This window comes from Ursus arctos, unplaced genomic scaffold (assembly GCF_023065955.2).
Source record: "Ursus arctos isolate Adak ecotype North America unplaced genomic scaffold, UrsArc2.0 scaffold_19, whole genome shotgun sequence".
NCBI lineage: Eukaryota > Metazoa > Chordata > Mammalia > Carnivora > Ursidae > Ursus > Ursus arctos.
Window position 1 is genome coordinate 56,730,995 of NW_026622863.1, and position 22,561 is coordinate 56,753,555.

The window sequence follows — 22,561 nt, forward strand, 5'->3', positions numbered from 1 at the left end:
GGTAAATACCCAGTAGCAATTGCTGGGTCATAGGGTAGCTCTATTTTCAAACTTTTGAGGAACCTCCATGCTGTTTTCCAGAGTGGCTGCACCAGCTTGCATTCCCCCCAGCAGTGTCAGTGGGTTCCCCTTTCTCTGAATCCTCACCAACATCTGTCATTTCCTGAGTGGTTAATTTGAGCCATTCTGACTGGTGTGAGATGGTATCTCACGTGGTTTTGATGTTTATCTCCCTGATGGCGGGCGATGTTGAGCACTTTTTCATGTGCCTCTTGGCCATTTGTATGTCTTGTTTTTGCTTTTAGTCAGTATTCCATGTGTGAATATCCTTCCAGTTGTTTATTCTAAAATACAATGACTGCATTTGTTTCCAGTGTTGGGCTTTTATTTATAATTTTGATATGAACTTTTCAATGAGAAGAAGGAGGACTAGCTCTTTTCTTCGTGGTGGAAATGGAATTGCTCCAACATGAGGTAGGCATATAACCAGCTACAGAGGATAGCATTAAAGAGTTCTCCAGACCGCCCCCACGAATTCACATCCCCACTCCCATGTTCACTTCTGAAAGTTCTAATCTCGCGGTGTCCAGCCATTGCACTTCTAGGTCGATACCCAAGAGAATAGAAAGCAAGGCCTGAAACAGACCTCTGCGCTCCCGTGGTCACGGCAACTTCGTTCTCTACAGCCAAAAGCTGGAAGCAACCCAAGCGTCCATCAGTGGATAAAGGGATAAACAGAAGGTGGTGTATACACAGACACTGGAATATTATTCGGTCGTGAAGAGGAAGGAAATTCTAACATAGGCTCCAACATGCGTGAACCTTGAGGATAGTATGCTAAGGGAAATAAGCCACACACCACATGACAAATATTGTCCAATTCTCCGTAGATGGTAGAGGGACACGGAACAGTATGTATATAGAAACAGAAAGTAGAATGGTGGTTGCCAGGGGCTGGGAGGAAGGGAAATGCGAAGTTTCTGTTTATTGGGTACTGAGTTTCAGTTTGGGAAAATGAAAAAGTTCTGGAAATAGATGATGGTAATGGTTGCCTGACAGGGTGAAAGGTATACTTTAAAATGGTCAAAATAGCTAAGATGGTATTTTGTGCTATGTTCACTCTACCAAAATAAAGCATTTCTTCTTTCAAAAAGATTTTATTGTATTTATTTGAGAGAGAGAGAGAACATGGGGGGGGCAGAGGGAGAGGGACGAGAGACCCCCTGCTGAGCATAGAGCCTGACACAAGGCTCAACCCGGGGCTCTATCCCAGGGCCCCCGAGATCATGACCTGAGCTGAAGTCAGACATTTCACTGACTAAGTCCCCCAAGCGCAGATCACAGCAGCAGATTTCAGTTTTATGTTACAAACCAACACAGCAAATCCTGCGTCCTGCTCAGACTTAACATCCACAGAAAGGGACTGGATCTCCCACACTTAATAATTGCAGAGAACCCAGAGCTGTCAACCCAACACAGTATGCGGAAGAATTCCTAAAGGTGATGGGTGATTGTCTCTAAAGGGAAGGGAAACAAAGGCAAGAACGGACTACTGGGACTTCAAAAAATGAAAAGCTTTTGCACAGCAAAGGAAACGGTCGACAAAACCAGAAGACAACCGACAGAATAGGAGAAGATATCTGCAAATGTCTTTCTTTTTTTTTTTAAGATTTTTATTTATTTATTTGACAGAGAGAGAGACAGCCAGCGAGAGAGAACACAAGCAGGGGGAGTGGGAGAGGAAGAAGCAGGCTCCCAGCAGAGGAGCCCGATGTGAGACTCCATCCCTGAACGCTGGGATCACGCCCTGAGCTGAAGGCAGACGCTTAACAACTGCACCACCCAGGCGCCCCATTATTTGCAAATGTCTTATCAGATAAAGGGCTAGTATCCAAAAATCTATAAAGAACTTACCAAACTCGACACCCAAACAAAGAATCCAGACACGAAATGGGCAGAAGACATGAACAGACATTTCTCCAAAGAAAACATAGAAATGGCCTACAGACACATGAGATCTCACTGATACGTGGCATTTAAGAAACAAAACAGAGGAGCATAGGGGAAGGGAGGAAAAAATAAAACAAGAAGAAATCAGAGAGGGAGACAAACCATAAGAGACTCTTAACTCCAGGAAACAAACTGAGGGCTGCTGGAGGGTAGAGGGGTGGGGGGATGGGGTAACTGGGTGACGGGCATTAAGGAGGGCACGATATGTGATGAGCCCTGGGTGTTATTTACAACTGATGAATCACCGACCTCTACCTCTGAAATCAATAATATATTATATGTTAATTAATTGGATTTAAATTTTAAAAATATATTTAGAATTTTTTTTTTTAAAGTGATGGGTGATTGTCACATGCAAGCTGATGTCCTTTCCCCCAGCAGGAGAGCAAAGGCTGCTTCCCTGCAACCCCAGCACCAAATACAGGCATAATTTGTGTAAAAGATATATTCCAAGACCCCCCGGTGGATGCCAGAAACCAAGGATAATACCGAACCCTGTATACACTGTGTTTTTTCTATACCTACAAACCCACGATAAAGTTTAATTGATCTGTTAGGGAGAGCAAGGTATTAACCAGAACTAATACCAGGCATAACCATTATAACAATATCCTGTCGAAAAAGTTATGGGCATGGGGGCTCCTGGGTGGCACAGCGGTTAAGCGTCTGCCTTCGGCTCAGGGCGTGATCCCGGCGTTATGGGATCGAGTCCCACATCAGGCTCCTCCGCTATGAGCCTGCTTCTCCCTCTCCCACTCCCCTGCTTGTGTTCCCTCTCTCGCTGGCTGTCTCTATCTCTGTCAAATAAATAAATAAATAAATAAAATCTTAAAAAAAAAAAAAAAAAGTTACGGGCATGGGATCTCTGTCTCTCCCTCAAAATATCTCGTTCTGTTGTCCTCACCCTGCTTTTTGTGATGATGCGGATGACGCCCACGTGATAAGAGGAAGTGACGGGAATGACGTCAGCTTGTGACATAGCGCTACGCTCCTGCCTATTGGCCTTCTGACGTGGGGCGGGGCGTGGTGGGGGGGTGTCATTGGGAGGAAAAGCATCTGCTTCCAGACCGCACTTGACCTCAGCGGATCTGAAACCCCAGGGGATCAAGGGGGAAGAGCTGTCCTGCTGAGCGATTTTGCAAAGTGATTGTGCTTATTTTCAGTCTCACCCGCAGGGTCTGAGGACCTGGGATCATGACCTGAGCCTAAGGTAGCCGCTTAACCCACTGAGCCATCCAGGCGCCCCTAACAGTTTTGTATTTATGTGTCTGAAAAAGAGAATGAAAGAGGGCAAGCAGGGGGAGAGGGGCAGAGGGAGAGGGAGAAGCAGACTCCCCCCTGAGTGCGGAGCCCAAAGAGGGGCTCAATCTCGGGACCCTGAGATCATGACCAGAGCCGAAGGCACCCCAGGTTTTTTAAATTTTTGAGTAATCTCTACAGCAATGTGGGGCTCAAACTCGCCACCCTGAATTCAAGAGTCTCATGCTCTACGCTGAGCCAGTCAGGCGCCCCTACTTCAATATACAGTTTTTTGAAGAATTTATTTTCAAGTAATCTCCACACCCAAGGTGGGGCTCGAACTCACGACCCCACTGAGATCAAGAGTCGCAGGCTCCGTTGCCTGAGCCAGCCAGGCACCCCTTCAATATAAGTTTTATAATGACTTTATCAGGTTCCACAAAAGTCACCAGGGGCATTGGGTGATATATTGCTCTGATTCTGCATATTAATTTAGATTCACTTGACATTCATACAATATTGTTTTAACCCCATTAACATGACATATTTTTCGATTTACTTACATCTTTAATGTCTGTTAATACAGATTTTTAAATTCCTCCATTTAAGTGGTGTGTACATCATTGTTTTTTGTTTTGTTTTGTTTTGTTTTAGATTATTTATTTATTTATTTATTTGACAGAGAGAGACAGGCTGTGAGAGAGGGAACACAAGCAGGGGGAGTGGGAGAGGAAGAAGCAGGCTCCCAGCGGAGGAGCCGGATGTGGGGCTCGATCCGGAAACGCCGGGATCACACCCTTAGCTGAAGGCAGACGCCCAATGACTGCGCCACGCAGGCACCCCTCCTTGTATTTTTGTTATATATCTCTCCGAATAGTTAGATATATTCCAAGTATGTTGATTTTTGATGCTATTATCTATGGAATCTTTTTTTTAAGTTTTATTTATTTATTTGAGAGGGAGGGAGGGAGAGCACACTAACGGGGGAGATGGAGATGGAGAATCAGACTCCCCGCCGAGCAGGGAGCCCGACCCGGTCTTGACCCAGGACCCTGGGATTGTGACCTGAGCCGAAGGCAGAAGCTTAACCAACTGAGCCACCCACACGCCCCCTTATGGCATCTTTTATCAAATCCGATTTAAAAAAAAAAAAATATTGCGATACGGAAATGGAATTAATTTCTGTATTTTTTTAAAAAGATTTTATTTATTTATTCGACAGAGATAGAGACAGCCAGCGAGAGAGGGAACACAAGCAGGGGGAGTGGGAGAGGAAGAAGCAGGCTCCTGGCGGAGGAGCCTGATGCGGGGCTTGATCCCATAACTCCGGGATCACGCCCTGAGCCGAAGGCAGACGCTTAACCGCTGTGCCACCCAGGCGCTCCTAATTCCTGTAATTTGATTTTGTCTCTAGAAACCTTGCTAACTCTCTTATTAAGCCCCCACATGTATCTGCATGTACTTTTGGGTTTTTCTACATAAAGATGTCTTTTTTTTTCTTTCCTTTCCTTTTCTCTTTTCTTTTCTTTTTTATTTCAATTCTTACACCTTTTATTTATTTTTATTACCTTACTACACTGGGACTTAATGCTACTCCAAACAGTATGCTGTTTTCTGAAGACACCCTTTATCTTGTTAGGGAAGTTCTCCTTTATTCCTAATTAGCTGTGAGTTTTATCAGGAAGGTGCTTGAAATCACCCAATGCTTAATAATTTTCATCTCTTGAGATTTAATCGGTCAAGGGCCAATCGTGAAAATAGAAGCCATGGTAAGTTTCAGCGGAGGGAATTGAATATGAAGAACTCGTTATGCAGATATCGGGAGGTGAATGGAGCCCTGCCTGGACGTGCTGGACCACTTTAAGTACCCAGCTTGAGAACTTTTTTTTTTTTTTTGGTGTTTTTAAGATTTTTTGTTGAAATACATTTGACAGATATCATTAGTTTCCAGTGTACAACACAGTGATTCAGTATTTGCGTGGATTAGAAAATGATCGCCACACTGTCTAGTCAACATCCATCACTATACATAGTTACACCTTTTTTCTTGTGATGAGAACTTTTAAGATCTACTCTCTTAGCCACTTTCAAATATCGAATACAGCACTGTTAATTATGGTCACCGTGCTGTACGGTATGTCCCCAGGACTTATTTTACAGCTGGGAGTCTGTACTATTTTTTTAAGTTTATTTCTTTATATTTTTAGTAATCTCTACACCCAACACGGGGCTTGAACTCATGACCCCAAGATCAAGGGTTGCATGTTCTTCCGACCTAGCCAGTCAGGCGCCCCGGAAATTTGTACTTTTGTTTTGTTTTGTTTTAAGATTTTATTTTTTTAAGCAATATCTATACCCAGCTTGGGGCTCGAACTCTCAACCCTGAGATCAAGAGTCACATGCTTTACTGACTGAGCCAGCCAGGGCCCCAGAAGTTTGTACTTTTTTTAAAAAAATTTTTTATTATGTTATGTTAGTCACCATACAGGACATCCTTAGTTTTTGATGTAGTGTTCCATGATTCATTGTTTGCGTATAACGCCCAGCGCTCCATGCAATACGTGCCCTCCTTAATACCCATCATCATCCTATCCCGATCCCCCACCCCCCTCCCCTCTGAAGCCCTCAGTTTGTTTCCCAGAGTCCATACTCTCTCGTGGTTCCTTCCCCCTTCTGTTTACCCCCCCCCCCTTCCTTCTACCCTTCCTTCTCCCACGGATCTCCCTGCTATTCCTTATGTTCCACAAATGCGTGAAACCATCTGATAATTAGCTTTCTTTGCTTGACTTATTTCACTTAGCACCATCCCCTCCAGTCCCGTCCCTGTTGCCGCCAATGTTGGGTAATCGTGCTTTCTGATGGCTGAGTAATATCCATTGTATACACGGACCACAGAGAAGTTTGTACTTTTTGACCTCCTTCGTCCATTCTGCCCGCCCCTGGCCTCTAGCAGCCAACAATGTGTTCTTCTGTTTTTTGTTTCTTTTTGTTTCTCACATATAAGTGAGATCATATGGTACTTCTCTTTCTCCGTCTGACTTATTTCACTTGGCATACTGCCCTCGAGGTCCACCTGTGTTGTCACAAATGGCAGGATTTCCTAATCTTTTCAGGGCTGAAGAGCACTCCATCGTGTACATATGAGCTCCATCTTCTTTATCCAGTCGTCTGTGCGTGGTCGCTCATGTTGTTTCCTATCGCTGCTCTTGTCCTATCGTGGCTAATGCCGCGGCGGACACACAGGTGCATGTGTCTTTTTGACTTAGTGCTTTCCTTTCCTTCAGATACATACCGGAAGCGGTATTGCTGGACCATATGGTAGTTCTATTTTTAATTTCTTGAGGAACCTCCATCCTGTTTTCAGAGTGGCTGCACCAATTTACGCTCCCACCAACAGCACACGAAGTTTCTCTTTGTTTCCACGTCCTTGCCAACACTTGTTGCTTGTCTTTTTGGATGATTCCAGCTTGAGATTTGTCAGACCCCCAGGCGATGTGAGTTTATGCTGCACAGTGTGGGAAACTTACCTTCTTTATTTTTTTATTTTTATTTTTATTTTAATTTTATTCATTTATTTGACAGAGAAAGGTAGCGAGAGAGGGAACACAAGCAGGGGGAGTGGGAGAGGGAGAAGCAGGCTTCCCGCTGAGCAGGGAGCCCGATGCGGGGCTCGATCCCAGGACCCTCGATCCCAGGACCCTGGGATCACGCCCTGAGCCGAAGGCAGACGCTTAACAGCTGAGCCACCCAGGCGCCCCAAGACTTGCCTTCTTTAATCCCGCTCTGCCCAAGGCACTGTCCCCTGCAATTCATGAGGAGAGGGGAGTGGAGGGGTATACCTGGTTACCTCTTGTTACCTCTGTTCACTCAGCAGAGACAGTCCTCGGTTCTGGGGAGCATAATATTTATACAAATGTTGAGATCACTCCTTAGAAAAGAAATATCACATTTGGCACATATATGAATAAATAAATAAATAAATAAATAAAATCTTTAAAAAAAAGATTTTATTTATTTATTCGACAGAGATAAAGACAGCCAGCGAGAGAGGGAGCACAAGCAGGGGGAGTGGGAAAGGAAGAAGCAGGCTCATAGCAGAGGAGCCTGATGTGGGGCTCGATCCCACAACGCCGGGATCACGCCCTGAGCCGAAGGCAGACGCTCAACGACTGTGCCACCCAGGCGCCCCTCCAATCCATACTTTTTTTTTTTTTTTTTAAAGATTTTATTTATTTATTCGACAGAGAGAGACAGCCAGCGAGAGAGGGAACACAAGCAGGGGGAGTGGGAGAGGAAGAAGCAGGCTCATAGCGGAAGAGCCTGATGTGGGACTCGATCCCGTAATGCCGGGATCACGCTCTGAGCCGAAGGCAGACGATTAACCGCTGTGCCACCCAGGCGCCCCACCCAATCCATACTTTTAACCTGGATCACAGTGCAATTGTTTGCTTTCCAGTTAAACACATTGCCAAAATCTTTCAAAGCAGCTTTCTGCTTAGAAATTCAAATGAAAATGTTAAGTAATAAAAAGTGCTGGCTTATTATATAGTTTCTGACAGGTCCAGCATCCTGGGTGCCAGAAGGTAATTCTATCTCAGGCGCTAGTAAAAAGATGAATCTTGTATACACTAAAATGGTGATATTACAAGATTCCGGTGTCACCTGTCAAAACATGAATATCTAAAAAAAAAAATATCTAGAATGCAAGTTTCAGTAAGCACTCGGGGTGGAGGGCAATCAGAATACAAAAGCAAGCAAAATCCACATAAATTAACTCCTACTAATCCGAGAAACCGATATACTGTATATGTAAATTGCAAAACACTGTCTAGCTAGACGTTAGTTTCTAACTAAATTATGACAGGTCATTCCAGCATATATGTTCCCTTCCTGCGATGTTTGTTTGTTCTGGCAAGACTCCAAGAAGCACTGGCCCCTGAAAACAGCTCAGCAGAAGGCAGCTCTGAAGCAATTGCTTCAAATTTGCCAGCTAATAAGTCCCAGGATTGCAGTCATCACTAACAGGACAAGCACCAGAATGTAGATGTTCTTTGTGAGAGGTTTTTTTCCCCTATAGTGAAGCAGCTTGCTGTAGCTGGCCAGGGGCTCTGGGTGTACCCCCTTTGTTTGACCTTTGCACATTGGCTTCTCTGCTGTCATTGGGTCACCTTGGTCATGGATCAGCACAGCCAAATCTTTTTTTTTTTTAAACGTTTTATTTATTTGAGAGAGAGAGGGAACATGAGTGGAGGGAGGGGCAGACAGAGAAGTGGGCTCCCCGCTGAGCAGAGAGCCTAATGCAGGACTCGATCCCAGGACCCTGGGACACTTAACCGACTGAGCCACCCAGGCGCCCGTGGCATGGCCAGATCTTTAGACATGTGATGAGCGTCCCAAATGTCAGCCTGCTGCTGCCGAATTGCCCTTCTTCGCTCTTTAGTAAGTTCCAGATCCTGCTCCGTGATGGCCACCTCGTCCTCCTGGCTCTGCATCTGGTCCCACTCCTCGTGGCCCTCAAAGGGGGGAGCTGCTCTCTCTTCGCCTCTCCTCCGCAGAGAGAGGAGATCCAGCTCTCACCTCCTAGTTGTCGCATCAGGTTCCTTACCTGAGGACTGTCTCCCCAGATCCGCGGGACGTTGCTGCGGTGGGTCTGGATGACTGTCGAAGTCCAGGAGCTGCGGCTCCGGGGGGCTCCAGGTTTGGTACGTGTCTAAGGGACTGTAGGACATGATGGGGAGCTAAGACCCACTGGCCCTGCACAGGACTCCCCGAAGCAGCCCCGGGGCTGGACGCCCAGGCTGATGGGGAACTCGGAAGAGAAAGGGCTGGGGCTCGGGGCTGAGGCTGCCTGCACACTCCTGTTTCTCTTTTCTAGCTGCTCTGGCCCTCCGCTGAGCTCACTCCTGATTTATTTATTTATTTATTTATTTTTTTTTTTAAGATTTTATTTATTTATGTGACAGACAGACAGCGACAGAGGGAACACAGCAGGGGAGTGAGAGAGGAAGAAGCAGGCTCCCAGCGGAGGAGCCCGATGTGGGACTCGATCCCGGAACGCCGGGATCACGCCCTGAGCCGAAGGCAGACGCTTTAACGACTGCGCTACCCAGGCGCCCCTCACTCCTGATTTAAATCGTCTTTGGAAGGCGATCACGTCCAGATTCACATCCCGACAAGCATCCCAGGCTCTGGGGGCCTCTGTATTCTCCCCTGCTGTGTCAGATGCAGAGGGGAGACCTGATCGGTTCTCAGCTCCACCCCCCCCATGGCCCCTGCTGCCCAAGTTCCCCTTCTGTGGTGACCACAGCTCTGTCACCCACGGCTTCCTGTCGGGGCTTCCTTGGCCTCACCCCCCAGTTTGGGCCATTTCCTTCCCTGCCAGAGGGACCTGAACACGGGCTCCTGCCCTGGCCGGTGCAGACATGGTGCCCCTGCTGCTGCTGCCCCTGCTCTGGGGGGGTGAGTGGGCCGAGGGAGGGGGGCTGGCCGGGTGCAGGTGGGAGGGGGCTGGAGCCACAGCCAGAGCTGAGCCCCCATGTGCCCGCAGGGTCCCTGCAGGAGGATCCAGGGTACGAGCTCCGAGTTCAGGACTCGGCGATGGTGCAGGAGGGTCTGTGTGTCCAGGTGCCCTGCTCCTTCTCCTACCCCTGGAGCTCGTGGTCTCCCCCTGGGATGCCCTACATGAACTGGTTCCGGGTTGGGGACAGCTCATACAGACGTTATCCTGTGGCTACAAATGACCCAACGAAAAGGGTGAAGACAGAGACCCAGGGCCGATTCCTCCTCGTTGGGAACTCTCGGGACAACAACTGCTCCCTGAGAATCAGAGAGGCCAGGACGAGCGACCAGGGAGCCTACGAGTTCCAAGTGGATACAGGAGACTACAGTAAATATACTTACGAAGATAAGCGGCTGACCCTGCAGGTGACAGGTACGGCAGGGGCCCCAGGAGAGGGCTCTGGGACGTGGAGACCCCCCTCTTAGAACAGGAACAGGACACTGGAACATTCCCTGCTCCAGGTCTTGGGGCTGGGAAGGTGGGAAGAGATGTGGGGGCCCGGGGTCAGCTTGTGCCCTGAGGCCCTGGTCCCTCTCAGGGTCACACTCTGGGTCCCCACCTCCCTGGGGCCCAGGCACCTCCCTCTCTCCTCCTCAGCCCTGACACAGAAACCCGACATCCACTTTCTGGAGCCCCTCAAGTCTGGCCATCCCACAAACCTGACCTGCAGTCTGCCGGGATCCTGCGAAGAAGGAAGATCTCTCGCCTTCTTCTCCTGGGTGGGGGGTTCTCTTGACTCACTGGACCCTGGGACTCTCAGGTCCTCGGTGCTGACCCTCACCCCGAGGCCGCGGGACCACGGCAGCAACCTCACCTGTCAGGTGCAGCTGTCAGGAACTCAGGGCACCGTGGAGAGAACCATCAGGCTCAATGTCTCCTGTGAGTGCTGGAGGGAAGGGTGCGTCCCTCGGGGCAGCGGGGATCCTGTGTGCGCCTTGGGAGTGTAGGTGGGGAGGGGACCAGGACAGCAATCCCCGCCTTCTCCATGTTCCCCTACTCCTCCTTGGGTGCTGGGTCAACTTCCCTCCCAATCTTCACGGCTAAAGCAGGCCATATCTTTGCATCCTAGACGCTCCCCAGAACCTCACCATCAGTAACTGCAGCGATGTTGCAGGTAGGAAAGAACCTGTTTTCTTGGGGGCTGGGACCTGGCCCTGGGGTGGGCGTAGGGGGTCAGCTCCCAGCAAGGGGGTGAGGATTATAGCTTGAATGGGATCAGATACGGGAAAAGCAAGGATAAAAGTCACCAGCCTCCCTCCTCCACGTCCCACGGTCGCATGCACCTGCATTCCCACGCCCACACGCACAAACTGTTCAAAGCCCACTTCACCTCACCGACGCCCTCCTCTGGTTTCCCACCTACCCCTGCACCCCAGCCTCCTCCCTCCTATTTCCTGCTGTGTTCACTGAGTGAAGCCACCGAACAGTCCAGGCGTGTCCCAGGGGGACACTCAGCCTCCCCTGAAGATACAAGGCCCAGATACTTGAGGTCAACCTCTTTTGGGTGTAAGACCCAGCCTGTCAACCCTGGCGGAACCAAGTCATTGGGTCAAGGAGGGAGAGGGAAATGCCAACCAGCTCCTGGGAAGGAGGGAAGGATGGAGACTGCCAGACTCCACAGCTGGTGTCCTCTCTCTCTCTCTCTCTCCTCATGTCTCTCCTCAAAGCCCTAGGGACTCTGCAAAACACCTCATCCATTCTCATCCGGGAGGGCCAGGCTCTGCGGCTGCGCTGTGATGCTGACAGCAACCCCCCTGCCGAGCTGAGCTGGTTCCGGGGGTCCCCCGCCCTGAATGCCACTCCCATCTGCAAGAGTCCAATCCTGGACTTGCCTCAAGTAGGGGCTGAGGAGGAAGGAGACCTCACCTGCCAAGCTCAGAACTGGCTGGGCTTTCAGCACATCTCCCTGCATCTCTCTGTGCTCTGTGAGTGTGGGGACCCCTGGGGGACAGGCTGCCCTGGGGCCTGGGGAGGAGAGGCACCACTGACCCTTCTCCTCCCTCCCGTAGATGCCCCACGGCTGCTCCCCCCCTCCTGCTCCTGGGAGGGCGAGGGGCTGCACTGCCACTGCTCCTCGAGAGCCCAGCCCGCCCCCACCCTGCGCTGGCGGCTGGGGGAGGGGCTGCTGGAGGGGAACCACAGCAACGCCTCCTGGACCGTCACCTCCAGCTCTGCGGGGCCCTGGGCCAACAGCTCCCTGAGCCTCAGCGGGCCGCTGGACTCCAGCCTCCGACTCAGCTGCGAGGCCCGGAACGCACACTGGTCCCAGAGTGCCGCCGTCCTGCTGCTCCCAGGTCTGGGGCTGTCGGGGAGCAGACGTGTAGAAGGGAGTCTGGATCCTGGAGAAGCCTGAGGCCGGGGAAGCTGGGGCCTGCACAGAGGGCTATTGGTGGCATGGGGTGCTCTGTCTGGGGCCTAAGTAGAACCTTCAGCAAGTTCCGCGAGGAGGTAGGAAAACAAGAGACGAGTCCTGGAAGTGAGTCTCGACACACCTCTTCTCTGCAGGGAAATGCGCGTTCCCGGCAGGAGCCGTGCCTGCAGCGCTCGGAGGTGCTGGTGCTATGGCTTTGGTGTCCCTGACTCTCTGCCTCCTCTTCTTTTGCATGTAAGTCTTTGTCCGGGGAGGTACAGGGAGTGCGGAGAGAGGTCACTCAAGCCCAGAAATGCAGAGCGGAGTGCAGTAGATCCAGAGGGCGTCTCTTTTGGGCAGTGGGGGGATAACAGTTGTATTGAGATATAATCCCCATACTTTGACAGTGCACAATTCAATGGTTTTTAGTAAATTCCGAGTCGCGCATCCGTAACCACAATTATAGGACTTTGTCATCAGCCCCCAAATGAAAAAGAAACAAACAAAAGAAACCCTCTCCTCCTTAATTTCCCTCCTGCCCCCCTCCTCCCCCAGCCCTAGGCAACCACCAATCTATATTCTGTGTCTGTACATTTGTCTATTCCGGACATTCTGTGTAAGTGGAATCATAGAACACGCGGTCCCTTGGGACCGTCCTCGTTCCCTTAGCGTGATGTCTTCAAGGTTCACGCATGTTGACGCGTGTGTCAGTCCTTGATCCTTTTTCCATTTCCATATGCCGAGCGATCGCATGGACGGAGCACATTTGTCTGTCATTCATCTACTGATAGATATTTGGGTTGTTTCTACTCTTCGGCTACCACGAATAACACGGCTGTGACCGCTCGGGCACACGTTTTTCTGTGTTAGAGGGATCTTTAGTGGTGGAAGTTTGGTCTGGCCAAACCTCTGCTCATCGGAGGGCACGGAGTGCTTCCTTGCACGTCAGGAAGGTCTGAGGCTGGTTCCAGGGTCCAGATGCCGTCTCACCAGACAGTGGGCAGCCCGCCCATGTGTGCCCGAGCCACCGTGGTTACAGCGTGCTGGTTTCTCCCCTTAGAGTGAAAGCCCGTAGGAAGCAAGCATCCGGGAGTCGAGAGGGCCTGGATGATGAAGACCCTGTCATGGGTACAGTTGCCTGGGTGAGTGATGCTGGCGTTCCCTCACGCAGCTGGGGGGCCCTGGGCTTGTCCACTCGGAGTCCAGATGGAGCTTCTAGCATTTCCCCACCGCCTGCTCCACCCCGGTCACCTGGGCGGACACCTGGGAGTTGACTTGCCTTCTGTTTTTTGCCTTTATCTCCCAGACCCAGTGGCCCTCTGGTCACCTCTTGTTCCGCTACCGTTGATCACTCTTTGCCGGGCACAGCCTGACAGAGCCTCTCCCCAGATCGACGGCTTTCCAGCCATTCGGGAGTTCCAATGATGTTGTTTGCTGCCACTGTTTAGAGAATCGGGTCACGTTTCTTGGTCTCATATTTAAAGTCCTTCGAGAGGTCTCCCCTGATGGCCACTCCAGCCACACTGGCCTTCTCACGGTCTCCATGCACACCTGCTCCCCTATGACTGAGAGCTTTTGCATGCACAGTTCCTCCCACCTGGAATGTGCTCCTGTCGCCATTCCCACAGAGCCCCTCCTGGGATCGTCCTTCTAGCTCCAGTACTAACAGCTTCCGCTCTGGGAAACCTTTGCCCTCTCCCTCCCCGCCAGTGTCCACACCTCTCTCCCCTACGTGCCCCGAGCTCCATGTCCATCCCTGTCTCGAGGGGCACCTCACATAACATCACTGCCTTTTCCTGTCTCCGCCCTCTTGTATTTGTGACGTCTCTGAGGGCGGGGGGCTGCAACTGTCTCTCACTCCATCTGTGTGCAACCTGTCCCCTCTCCCCGCTTATAAAATTGCACCCGTGTTACCCTCAATGGAGTTACCCAAAGTGCTTCATTCGTGACCAAGCTCTTATCTCAGGAGCAAGCATCGTTCGTTTGCACTTACGTATTTTGTTCACGATACGATGAGCAACTGGGAGCCTCCTATCCAGCCTAAGACCTCAGACGCTGACCCGAACTTCTATCTGCCCAGGTCGCTCTGTGACCCATCGGACTCTTTAGTAGCTGGCGTTATCCCATATCCCATATGTCTGCAAGAGTCGCTGTTTCATGTCATTGCTTCGGAACTGACAGAGCTTGTCACGTTCTGTGCGCTCTTCTTCGACTTGCTTTTTGTAGACCCGACACCGCAAGTTACATCGAGGAGGTTCCTGTCTGTGGTGCGAAGTCGCAGTTGTCTGTGTCATTCTGTGATCGTATCTATTGTCTACGGTCCTGCTGCTGGACATTCGAGCTGTTCCGGATGTTCTTGTTCGTATCCCATTGCAGTCACATGCACGAGCTTTTCTTTAGCGGTAACAAGAGTTGAATTACTCGGCCGGACGGTATGTGAATGCTCCGATTTGCAAGGTTTCCCGGGGCAAGGGCATCTACTTACACATCCGTCTGTGCCTATTGGATCCTGTTGATTTATACTCTCTCCAGCACTTGGTTTTCTGAATGTTTTTCGTCGTCTCACTATCTCACTACGGTATTGATTTGCATTTCATTGGCTGCCAGTGAGGATGACATCTCTCTGTCTTCACTGGCACGTGAACACCTCCTCTCTAAAACGCCTGGTCCCATCTGCAGCCCATTTCCCTATTGGGTGTTTGACTTTCTTATTGACTTTATTGGAAAGCTTTATACATTTTCATACTATTTTTTTTTTCGGTTATATGCATTGTAAATATCTTCTCCCAGTGACTGACTTGTCTTCACTTTTTAAAGGTGACCTTGATGAACGTTAGTTCTTAGATGTAATATAACCATATTCACCAATCTCCTCTTCTCTGTTGAGTGACTTTTGGGTCTCATTTAAGAAAAATCTTTCTTATTCTAAGACTAGAAGGATATTCAAGTATATATTTCTTTCTTTCTTTCTTTCTTTCTTTCTTTCTTTCTTTCTTTCTTTCTTCCTTTTTTAAGATTTTATTTATTTGAGAGACAGCACAAGCAGGGGGAGCGGCAGAGGGAGAGGGAGAAGCAGACTCCCTGCTGACTGGGGAGCCTGATGTGGGGCTCGATCCCAGAACGCCAGGATCATGCCCTGAGCCAAAGGCAGATGCTTAACGACTGAGCCACCCAGGCGCCCCCTAAAAGTGCGTTTTCTGATCACTCATCAATGATACGCAGGATGAACATTTGTTAACAATTTATGAAGTGTTGGGGCGCCTGGGTGGCTCAGGAGGGTGAACAGCCGGCTCTTGATTTTGGATCAGATCATGATCTCAGGGTGGTGATATCGAGCCCTGCACCAGGCTCTGTGCTCAGTGTGAGTCTGCTCATAACTCTCTCTCCCTCTCCCCCTCTCCCCCTCCCCCCACCCTTACTTACACACACGTGCACGCACGCTTACTCTCTCTCTTTCAAATAAATAAATAAATTTTTTTTAAACAGTTATGAAGGGTTGGGGGGCGCCTGGGTAGCGCAGTCATTAGGCGTCTGCCTTCGGCTCAGGGCGTGATCCTGGCGTTCTGGGATCGAGTCCCACATCGGGCTCCTCGGCTGGGAGCCTGCTTCTTCCTCTCCCACTCCCCTGCTGTGTTCCCTCTCTCGCTGGCTGTCTCTCTGTCACATAAATAAATAAAAAAAAAATCTTTAAACAGTTATGAAGGGTTGGGACGCCTGGCTGGCTCAGTGGGAGGAGCGTGCGACTTTTGATCTCAGGCTCAGGGGTTCAAGCCCCATGTTGGGTGTAGAGATTACTAAAAAAAAATAATAATAATAAACAACTTTTAAAACTTTGTAAAGTGCTTTAGCATTTTAAAAAATGACAAATTTTTTAGATTTAGATTCCCGTGGCTTTGGTAGCTGGACCCTTCTTAGATCTCCTCGCAAGCCTGCTGCACTGTACTTTTACAGAGATAGATGCGCCGTCTGAAATATTTGTGACATTCTTGTTTTAACTGTCGTGGCTAGCTGAATCAAAGCAGCTGAATTTGATGCAACTATAATGTTCTTTCCTTCAAGAATCAGCTTGTCCTCTTGGACTTCAGATATTGCCCAAGAAACCTGGCGTCATGCATTCTCTGCAGATTTTCTTCTAAGAAATTTTATACTTCGATAAATTGAAATTTCAATAAATGACTCACTCTCCTGAATCAGTGACGGGGAAGTGAGCACACTCAGACCCCGTCCTCTGGTCACAGAGGTTTCTGTCACACGGAGTGTGGGTAATCGGCAGCAGAAGATTGAACAGCCAGTTCCTTAATTTGTCCACAGAACTTCTCCTTCTTTCTACTCTGGCGGGGCCGAACACCCCTGCAGAGTTCTCCTGGGGCGCCACCGTAAACGTTCATCTCCTCAGTGACCCCCAGCTCTCTGCGGTGCTGGTCTGGATGCTGAGAATCGTCTTCGTTCTCTCAGTAGATGCAGCAACGTGTGAAAAGCAATTACTTGTTTATTGATCGTATGTTCTTCCGGCTTGCTAAGCTCTTGTGTTGTTGTTGTTTTTTTTATTTTTTTTTTTTTAATAGGACATTCTTTTTTTTTTTTAAGATTTTATTTATTTATTCGACAGAGATAGAGACAGCCAGCGAGAGAGGGAACACAAGCAGGGGGAGTGGGAGAGGAAGAAGCAGGCTCATAGCGGAGGAGCCTGATGTGGGGCTCGATCCCACAACGCTGGGATCACGCCCTGAGCCGAAGGCAGACGCTTAACCGCTGTGCCACTCAGGCGCCCCTGTTGTTTTTTTTTTTTAAGATTTTAGTTTTAAACAATCTCTACACCCAATGTGGGACTCGAACTTACAAACCCTGAAATCAAGAGTCCCATGCTCCACCGAATAAGCCAGCCAGGTGCTCCTAAGCTCCTTTGTTAGTGCTAATAATTTGGATATAGACTTTGAAGTATTTTTTTTTAAAGATTTTATTTATTTATTCGACAGAGATAGAGACAGCCAGCGAGAGAGGGAACACAAGCAGGGGGAGTGGGAGAGGAAGAGGCAGGCTCCCAGCAGAGGAGCCTGATGTGGGACTCGATCCCGGAACACCCCTGAGCCGAAGGCAGACGCTTAACCGCTGTGCCACCCAGGCGCCCCGACTTTGAAGTATTTTTAACATTTTTTTTTCATTTTTTAAAAATTAACGTATAATGTAATATTGGTTTCACGGGTACAGGTCTGTGATTCATCAGTCTTATATAATATCCAGTGCTCCTTCCATCACATGCCCTCCTTAATGTCCATCATCCAGTTACCCCATCCCTCCAGCAACCAGTTACCCCCTCCGCTCTACTGCCCTCACTTTGTTTCCTATGCTTAAGAGTCCCTTATGGTTTGTCTCCCTCTCTGATTTCGTCTTGTTTTATTTTTTCCTCTCTTCCCCTATGATCCTCTGTTTTGTTTCTTGAATTCCACATATCAGCGAGATCATATGATAATTGTCTTTCTCTGATTGACTTATTAGCATGATACCCTCTAATTCCATCCACATCGTTGCAAATGGCAAGATTTCATTTTTGGATGGCTGATTAGTATTCCATTGTCTATAGATATCACAACTTCTTTATCCATTCATCTGTCGATGGACATCTGGGCTCTTTCCATAGTTTGGCTATCGTGGACATTGCTGCTATGAACATTGGGGTGCAGGGGCCCCTTCGGATCACTACATCTGTATCTTTGGGGTAAATACCCAGTAGTGTAATTGCTGGGTCGTAGGGTAGCTCTATTTTCAACCTTTTGAGGAACCTCCATCCTGTTTTCCAGAGTGGCTGCACCAGCTTGCATTCCCCCCAGCAGTGTCAGTGGGTTCCCCTTTCTCTGCATCCTTTCCAACATCTGTCGTTTCCTGAGTGGTTAATTTGAGCCATTCTGACTGGTGTGAGATGGTATCTCACTGTGGTTTTGCTTTGTATTTCCCTGATGCCGAGTGACGGTTGAGCATTTTTCATGGGTCTGTTGGCCATTTTAACAGGTTTTTTGTTTCGATTTACAAAATATCACAGGGGAGCTTTCTGGCTCAGTCAGAAGAGCTTGTGCCTCTTGATGTCCAGGTTGCGAGTCCACATATTTTAGAAATACTGTATCCTCTCGGTGAATTGAACATTTGATCACACAGAGTGATCCTCTCTATCCCTACTGGTACCTTTTGTTTTAAAGCCTAGTTGGTTAGATCTTAATATAGATATACCACTTTGTCATTGGCTAGTAAGCTGTCTGATATATTTACATTCTTTGTTCCTCCAATTTTATTTATGCTTCAGAAGTGATTTTCGTAAACAGCATATAACCAAGTTTTTTTAAAAGAATTTTTTTTTAAAGATTTTATTTATTTATTCGACAGAGATAGAGACAGCCAGCGAGAGAGGGAACACAAGCAGGGGGAGTGGGAGAGGAAGAAGCAGGCTCATAGCGGAGGAGCCTGATGTGGGGCTCGATCCCATAACGCCGGGATCCCGCCCTGAGCCGAAGGCAGACGCTTAACCGCTGTGCCACCCAGGCGCCCCTTTTTAAAAGAATTTTTTATTTTTTATTTCTTAAAAATTTTAAGTAGGCTCCACACCCAGCGTGGGGCTTGAACTCACAACCCTGGGATTAAGAGTCTCCTGGTACTGACTGAGCCAGCCAGGTTTGGACAAATCCAATTTGACGTCCTCTATTTGTGTTTACCGTGGTTATTAATACATGCGGATTTTGTTCTCCTATTTTACCTTTTCCTTTCACTTGGTTCCATTTTTTTTCAATATTTCATTTTCTCCTTTCTTAAAAAATTAACCTCTCTCTTATACCCAACAAAAAACTTTAGTGTCCGGGGCGCCTGGGTGGCACAGTGGTTAGGCGTCTGCCTTCGGCTCAGGGCGTGATCCCGGCGTTATGGGATCGAGCCCCACATCAGGCTCCTCCACTATGAGCCTGCTTCTTCCTCTCCCACTCCCCCTGCTTGTGTTCCCTCTCTCGCTGGCTGTCTCTATCTCTGTCAAATAAATAAATAAATCTTAAAAAAAAAAAAAACTTTAGTGTCCTGTTACATATCTCTCGTTCTCCTTTCCCTCCACTTTCCACACTGTTGGTGTTTTTTCTAGATCTTCATTTTTCATTCTGGGTTATTATGAACATACTTCGCATTTTTCTATTTGGTCTTTTGTGTAATACACAGCCACACATTTGACGGAGGTATTTTGTCACCTTTGGACCCAGATTTAGTGCAGCGCTTTCAGGTTTTGTTACTTTTATTCGTATTCTTCCTCCCAGTGTGCTTTCAATTTGGATTTTCGTGTATCAAGACTTCTGAGGACTTGTGTGTTTGAAAATTTTTTTTAATGCTCCTACATTTGAATTTCATTTGGCAGGATATAAATTCTAGGATCGAAGTGATTTTCCTCCAATGCTTTATTTTATGATTTTATCTCATTTTTCTTTTAAGTAATCTTTACACCCAACATGGAACTCAAACTCACAGCCCCCAGATTAAAAGTCACACGCTCTACTGACTGAGCCCTCCGGGGACCACCACCCCCTTCCTTCAGTGCTTTGAACACTGTCGTCTATTGTTTCTTGCACCCAGTGTGGCTGTCAAGAAATGTTATGTCTGGGGGCGCCTGGGTGGCTCTGGTGATTAAGTGTCTGACTCTTGATTTCAGCTCAGGTCAAGATCTCAGGATGGTGACATCTAGACCCATGTCAGACTCTGTGCTCAGTGGGGAGCTTGCTTGAGATTCTCTCTCTCCCTCTCCCACTGCCCTTCCCCCTGCTTGTGCGTTTGCACTCTCTCTTTCTCTCAAAAAAAAAAAGAAAAAAAATTATGTCTGTCCAAATCTTGCACATTTGTAAGTAATCCACTCATTGTCCCTGGAAACTTTTACGCTTTTCTCTTTGGTTTTGATATGCTTAAGATTTACTATGCTATGGGCGCCTGGGTGGCACAGCGGTTAAGCGTCTGCCTTTGGCTCAGGCCGTGATCCCGGCGTTATGGGATCGAGCCCCACATCAGGCTCCTCCGCTGTGAGCCTGCTTCTTCCTCTCCCACTCCCCCTGTTGTGTTCCCTCTCTCGCTGGCTGTCTCTATCTCTGTCAAATAAATAAATAAAATCTTAAAAAAAAAAAAGATTTACCATGCTATGCTGTATTGGAGTATGTGGTTTCCCTGGTCTTTTTTCTTGCATTTGTGGGGCACTTTTCAGCCGAGATGGCTTATCTTTCTTCAATTCTGGGAATTTTATCTTTATTTTGTTCAAGTGTTTGAACACTACGTTTTATTTATTTATTTATTTTTAATTTCCTTTGTATTTCCAATAGCATAGCAGGCCTGAGTTTTGTTCCTGGCTCTGCCGGTGACTAGAGGAGTGACTTGGGCAAGTTACTTCACCTTCCTCCACCTCAGTTTCCCTAATCCATAAAACAGGGAGAATAAGTCTCATTCACACTTAAGGATTAAACGTGATTAGTAAACCTTCAATATGGCCTAATCAGTCATAGCATTACAGAATTTTATTTTATTATTTTTTTGCATTACAGCATTTTATTTTTATTATTTTTTTAAGATTTTATTTATTTACATATTGGAGAGAGAGCACGAGTGGGGTGAGCGACAGAGGGAGAAGAAAGATCTCCCCTAAGCAGGGAGCCCGATGCGGGACTCCATCCCGGGACCCCTGGGATCATGATTGAGCCCAAGGCAGATGCTTAATGAACTGAGCCACTCAGGTGCCCCAACATTACAGAATTTTAAATGGATGAGTGAGTAGTTGAATTGGTAGGAAGTGTGTGTGAAGAGGAGGATGAATGAATACATGTCCCATTAGCCCAACTTCCCTTGGAGACCACACGTGCCTTGCTCCTTCTCTGACTCCCTTGTTTCTCCTTTCCTCAGGGTTCCAGGAAAAAGCCCTGGCCAGACAGCCCCACGGCTCAGGAGGCCCCTGCGGGGGACGCCCCTCCCTCAGGGGAGCAACAGGAGCTCCATTACGCCTCCTTCAGCTTTCAGGAGATGAAGTCGAGGAAACCTGAGGAGGACGCCGCTGGCACCAACGAGTACTCGGAGATCAAGACCAGCAAATGAGGACGGCTGAGCGCTTGGTGCTGGCCTGAGGAATCGCAGCCCCTGGGGGACAGAAGTCAGGCGCCGATCGATCGGCGAAGCACGTGGAGCCCTGCGGCAATATGAACAGGAAGGACTGGCCGAGCGTCCCCAGGTAGAGCAGACTTGGGCTCCAACGTAGGCTGTCAAGCAAGTCACTGCGTCTCTCTGTGCCTCAGTTTCCCATTCTGTAAATCAGAGATTGTGCATCCTGCCTCAGAGGTGGTCGTGGACATTAAAGAAATTAACAGGCAGAAATCAACCAACAAACGTCCCGTCTCACCTGTCTCACCTGCAATCAGTACCTACTGCTCTCTCTTCTTTGGACAGAAGGGTCCTGCTGGCAAGTTACCCCGAGGCTGGGGGCGACCAGGCCCAGGGCGCAGGGTAGCAACCTGCTCGTGTCATTCTCCTTCCCAGAGCTCTTCAAAGCCCGGGGATAGACCAGCCCCTTCGCCTGGTGTTTGCTTCATGATACAGCATCTTATCATCTCTGTGGAGTCTTCTCCTCGTCCCACATGTACCTGTCAATTCTTCCAGCACGTTCCTTCACCTCCTGACCTCCAGTCCCTTCCCTGTCTCATGGATGGGCCCCACAGGGATCTGTCCAACAGCCAGAGAGCTGACCCCGAGTCTCCCGGACAAACCCTTTCAAGGCTCCCTAGCCTTAGACAATACACCACAAGCATCAGCCGCCCCTGGCTTCCAAAGTCATCACAGCCTCCCCGCTAGCGCCTGTTGGAAAAGAAACAACGGTCTCAAAATGGAGGCACTTGCCCCCACAAGAGCAAACCAAGATTAACGGTGGTTTCAACCTCTCCCAGAAATGTGACCTTTAAACAGAGGATCTGAAATTTCCTGATCATTACTGGTGAGGACATCTGCAGGGTAAGATCTTCCCCCCAAAAGATGGCCCGATCTGAAAAAATCTTCTTTTCTTTTGATAAAAACTCCCTTGCTCCACCCTCCTGCCTATAAAAACCTTCCACTCCGTGCAACTCCTCAGAGCACCTGTCTCTTTACCAGAAGGGATGTTACTGGATTCGGGAGTCTTTGAATAAAGCCAATTACATCCTCAGATTTACTCAGTGGAATTTTTGATCTTTAGCACTGCTCGTCTGCACCTCTGTCTGCCTTCCTCCTTACAACCTCCGTGTTGTTCTAACCCTCAGCTGTGCGGTTTGAGAGCCGTTTCCTGGAGGCCCTGCCTCTTTGCTTCCCCTGGTGGCCCCCCGGCTGGTCCTTCCCACCTGCGTCCTCGCACAGATCCCAGCTGAGAGCCTGGACGGAAGAAA

The 22,561-nt window shown here is 48.6% G+C and overlaps 1 protein-coding gene across 1 annotated transcript; it reads left to right on the forward strand.

Annotated features, from left to right (window-relative positions):
* Nucleotides 1-9,607: 9,607 nt before the first annotated feature.
* SIGLEC5 (sialic acid binding Ig like lectin 5) lies at nt 9,608-22,344 on the forward strand. Its single transcript, XM_026488234.4, has 9 exons — nt 9,608-9,708; nt 9,797-10,180; nt 10,406-10,687; nt 10,878-10,922; nt 11,476-11,733; nt 11,818-12,102; nt 12,314-12,413; nt 13,219-13,300; nt 21,060-22,344. Exons 1-9 carry the CDS (start codon nt 9,672-9,674, stop codon nt 21,246-21,248), a joined length of 1,662 nt encoding a protein of 553 aa, XP_026344019.1. The 5' UTR covers nt 9,608-9,671; the 3' UTR covers nt 21,249-22,344.
* Nucleotides 22,345-22,561: the final 217 nt, after the last annotated feature.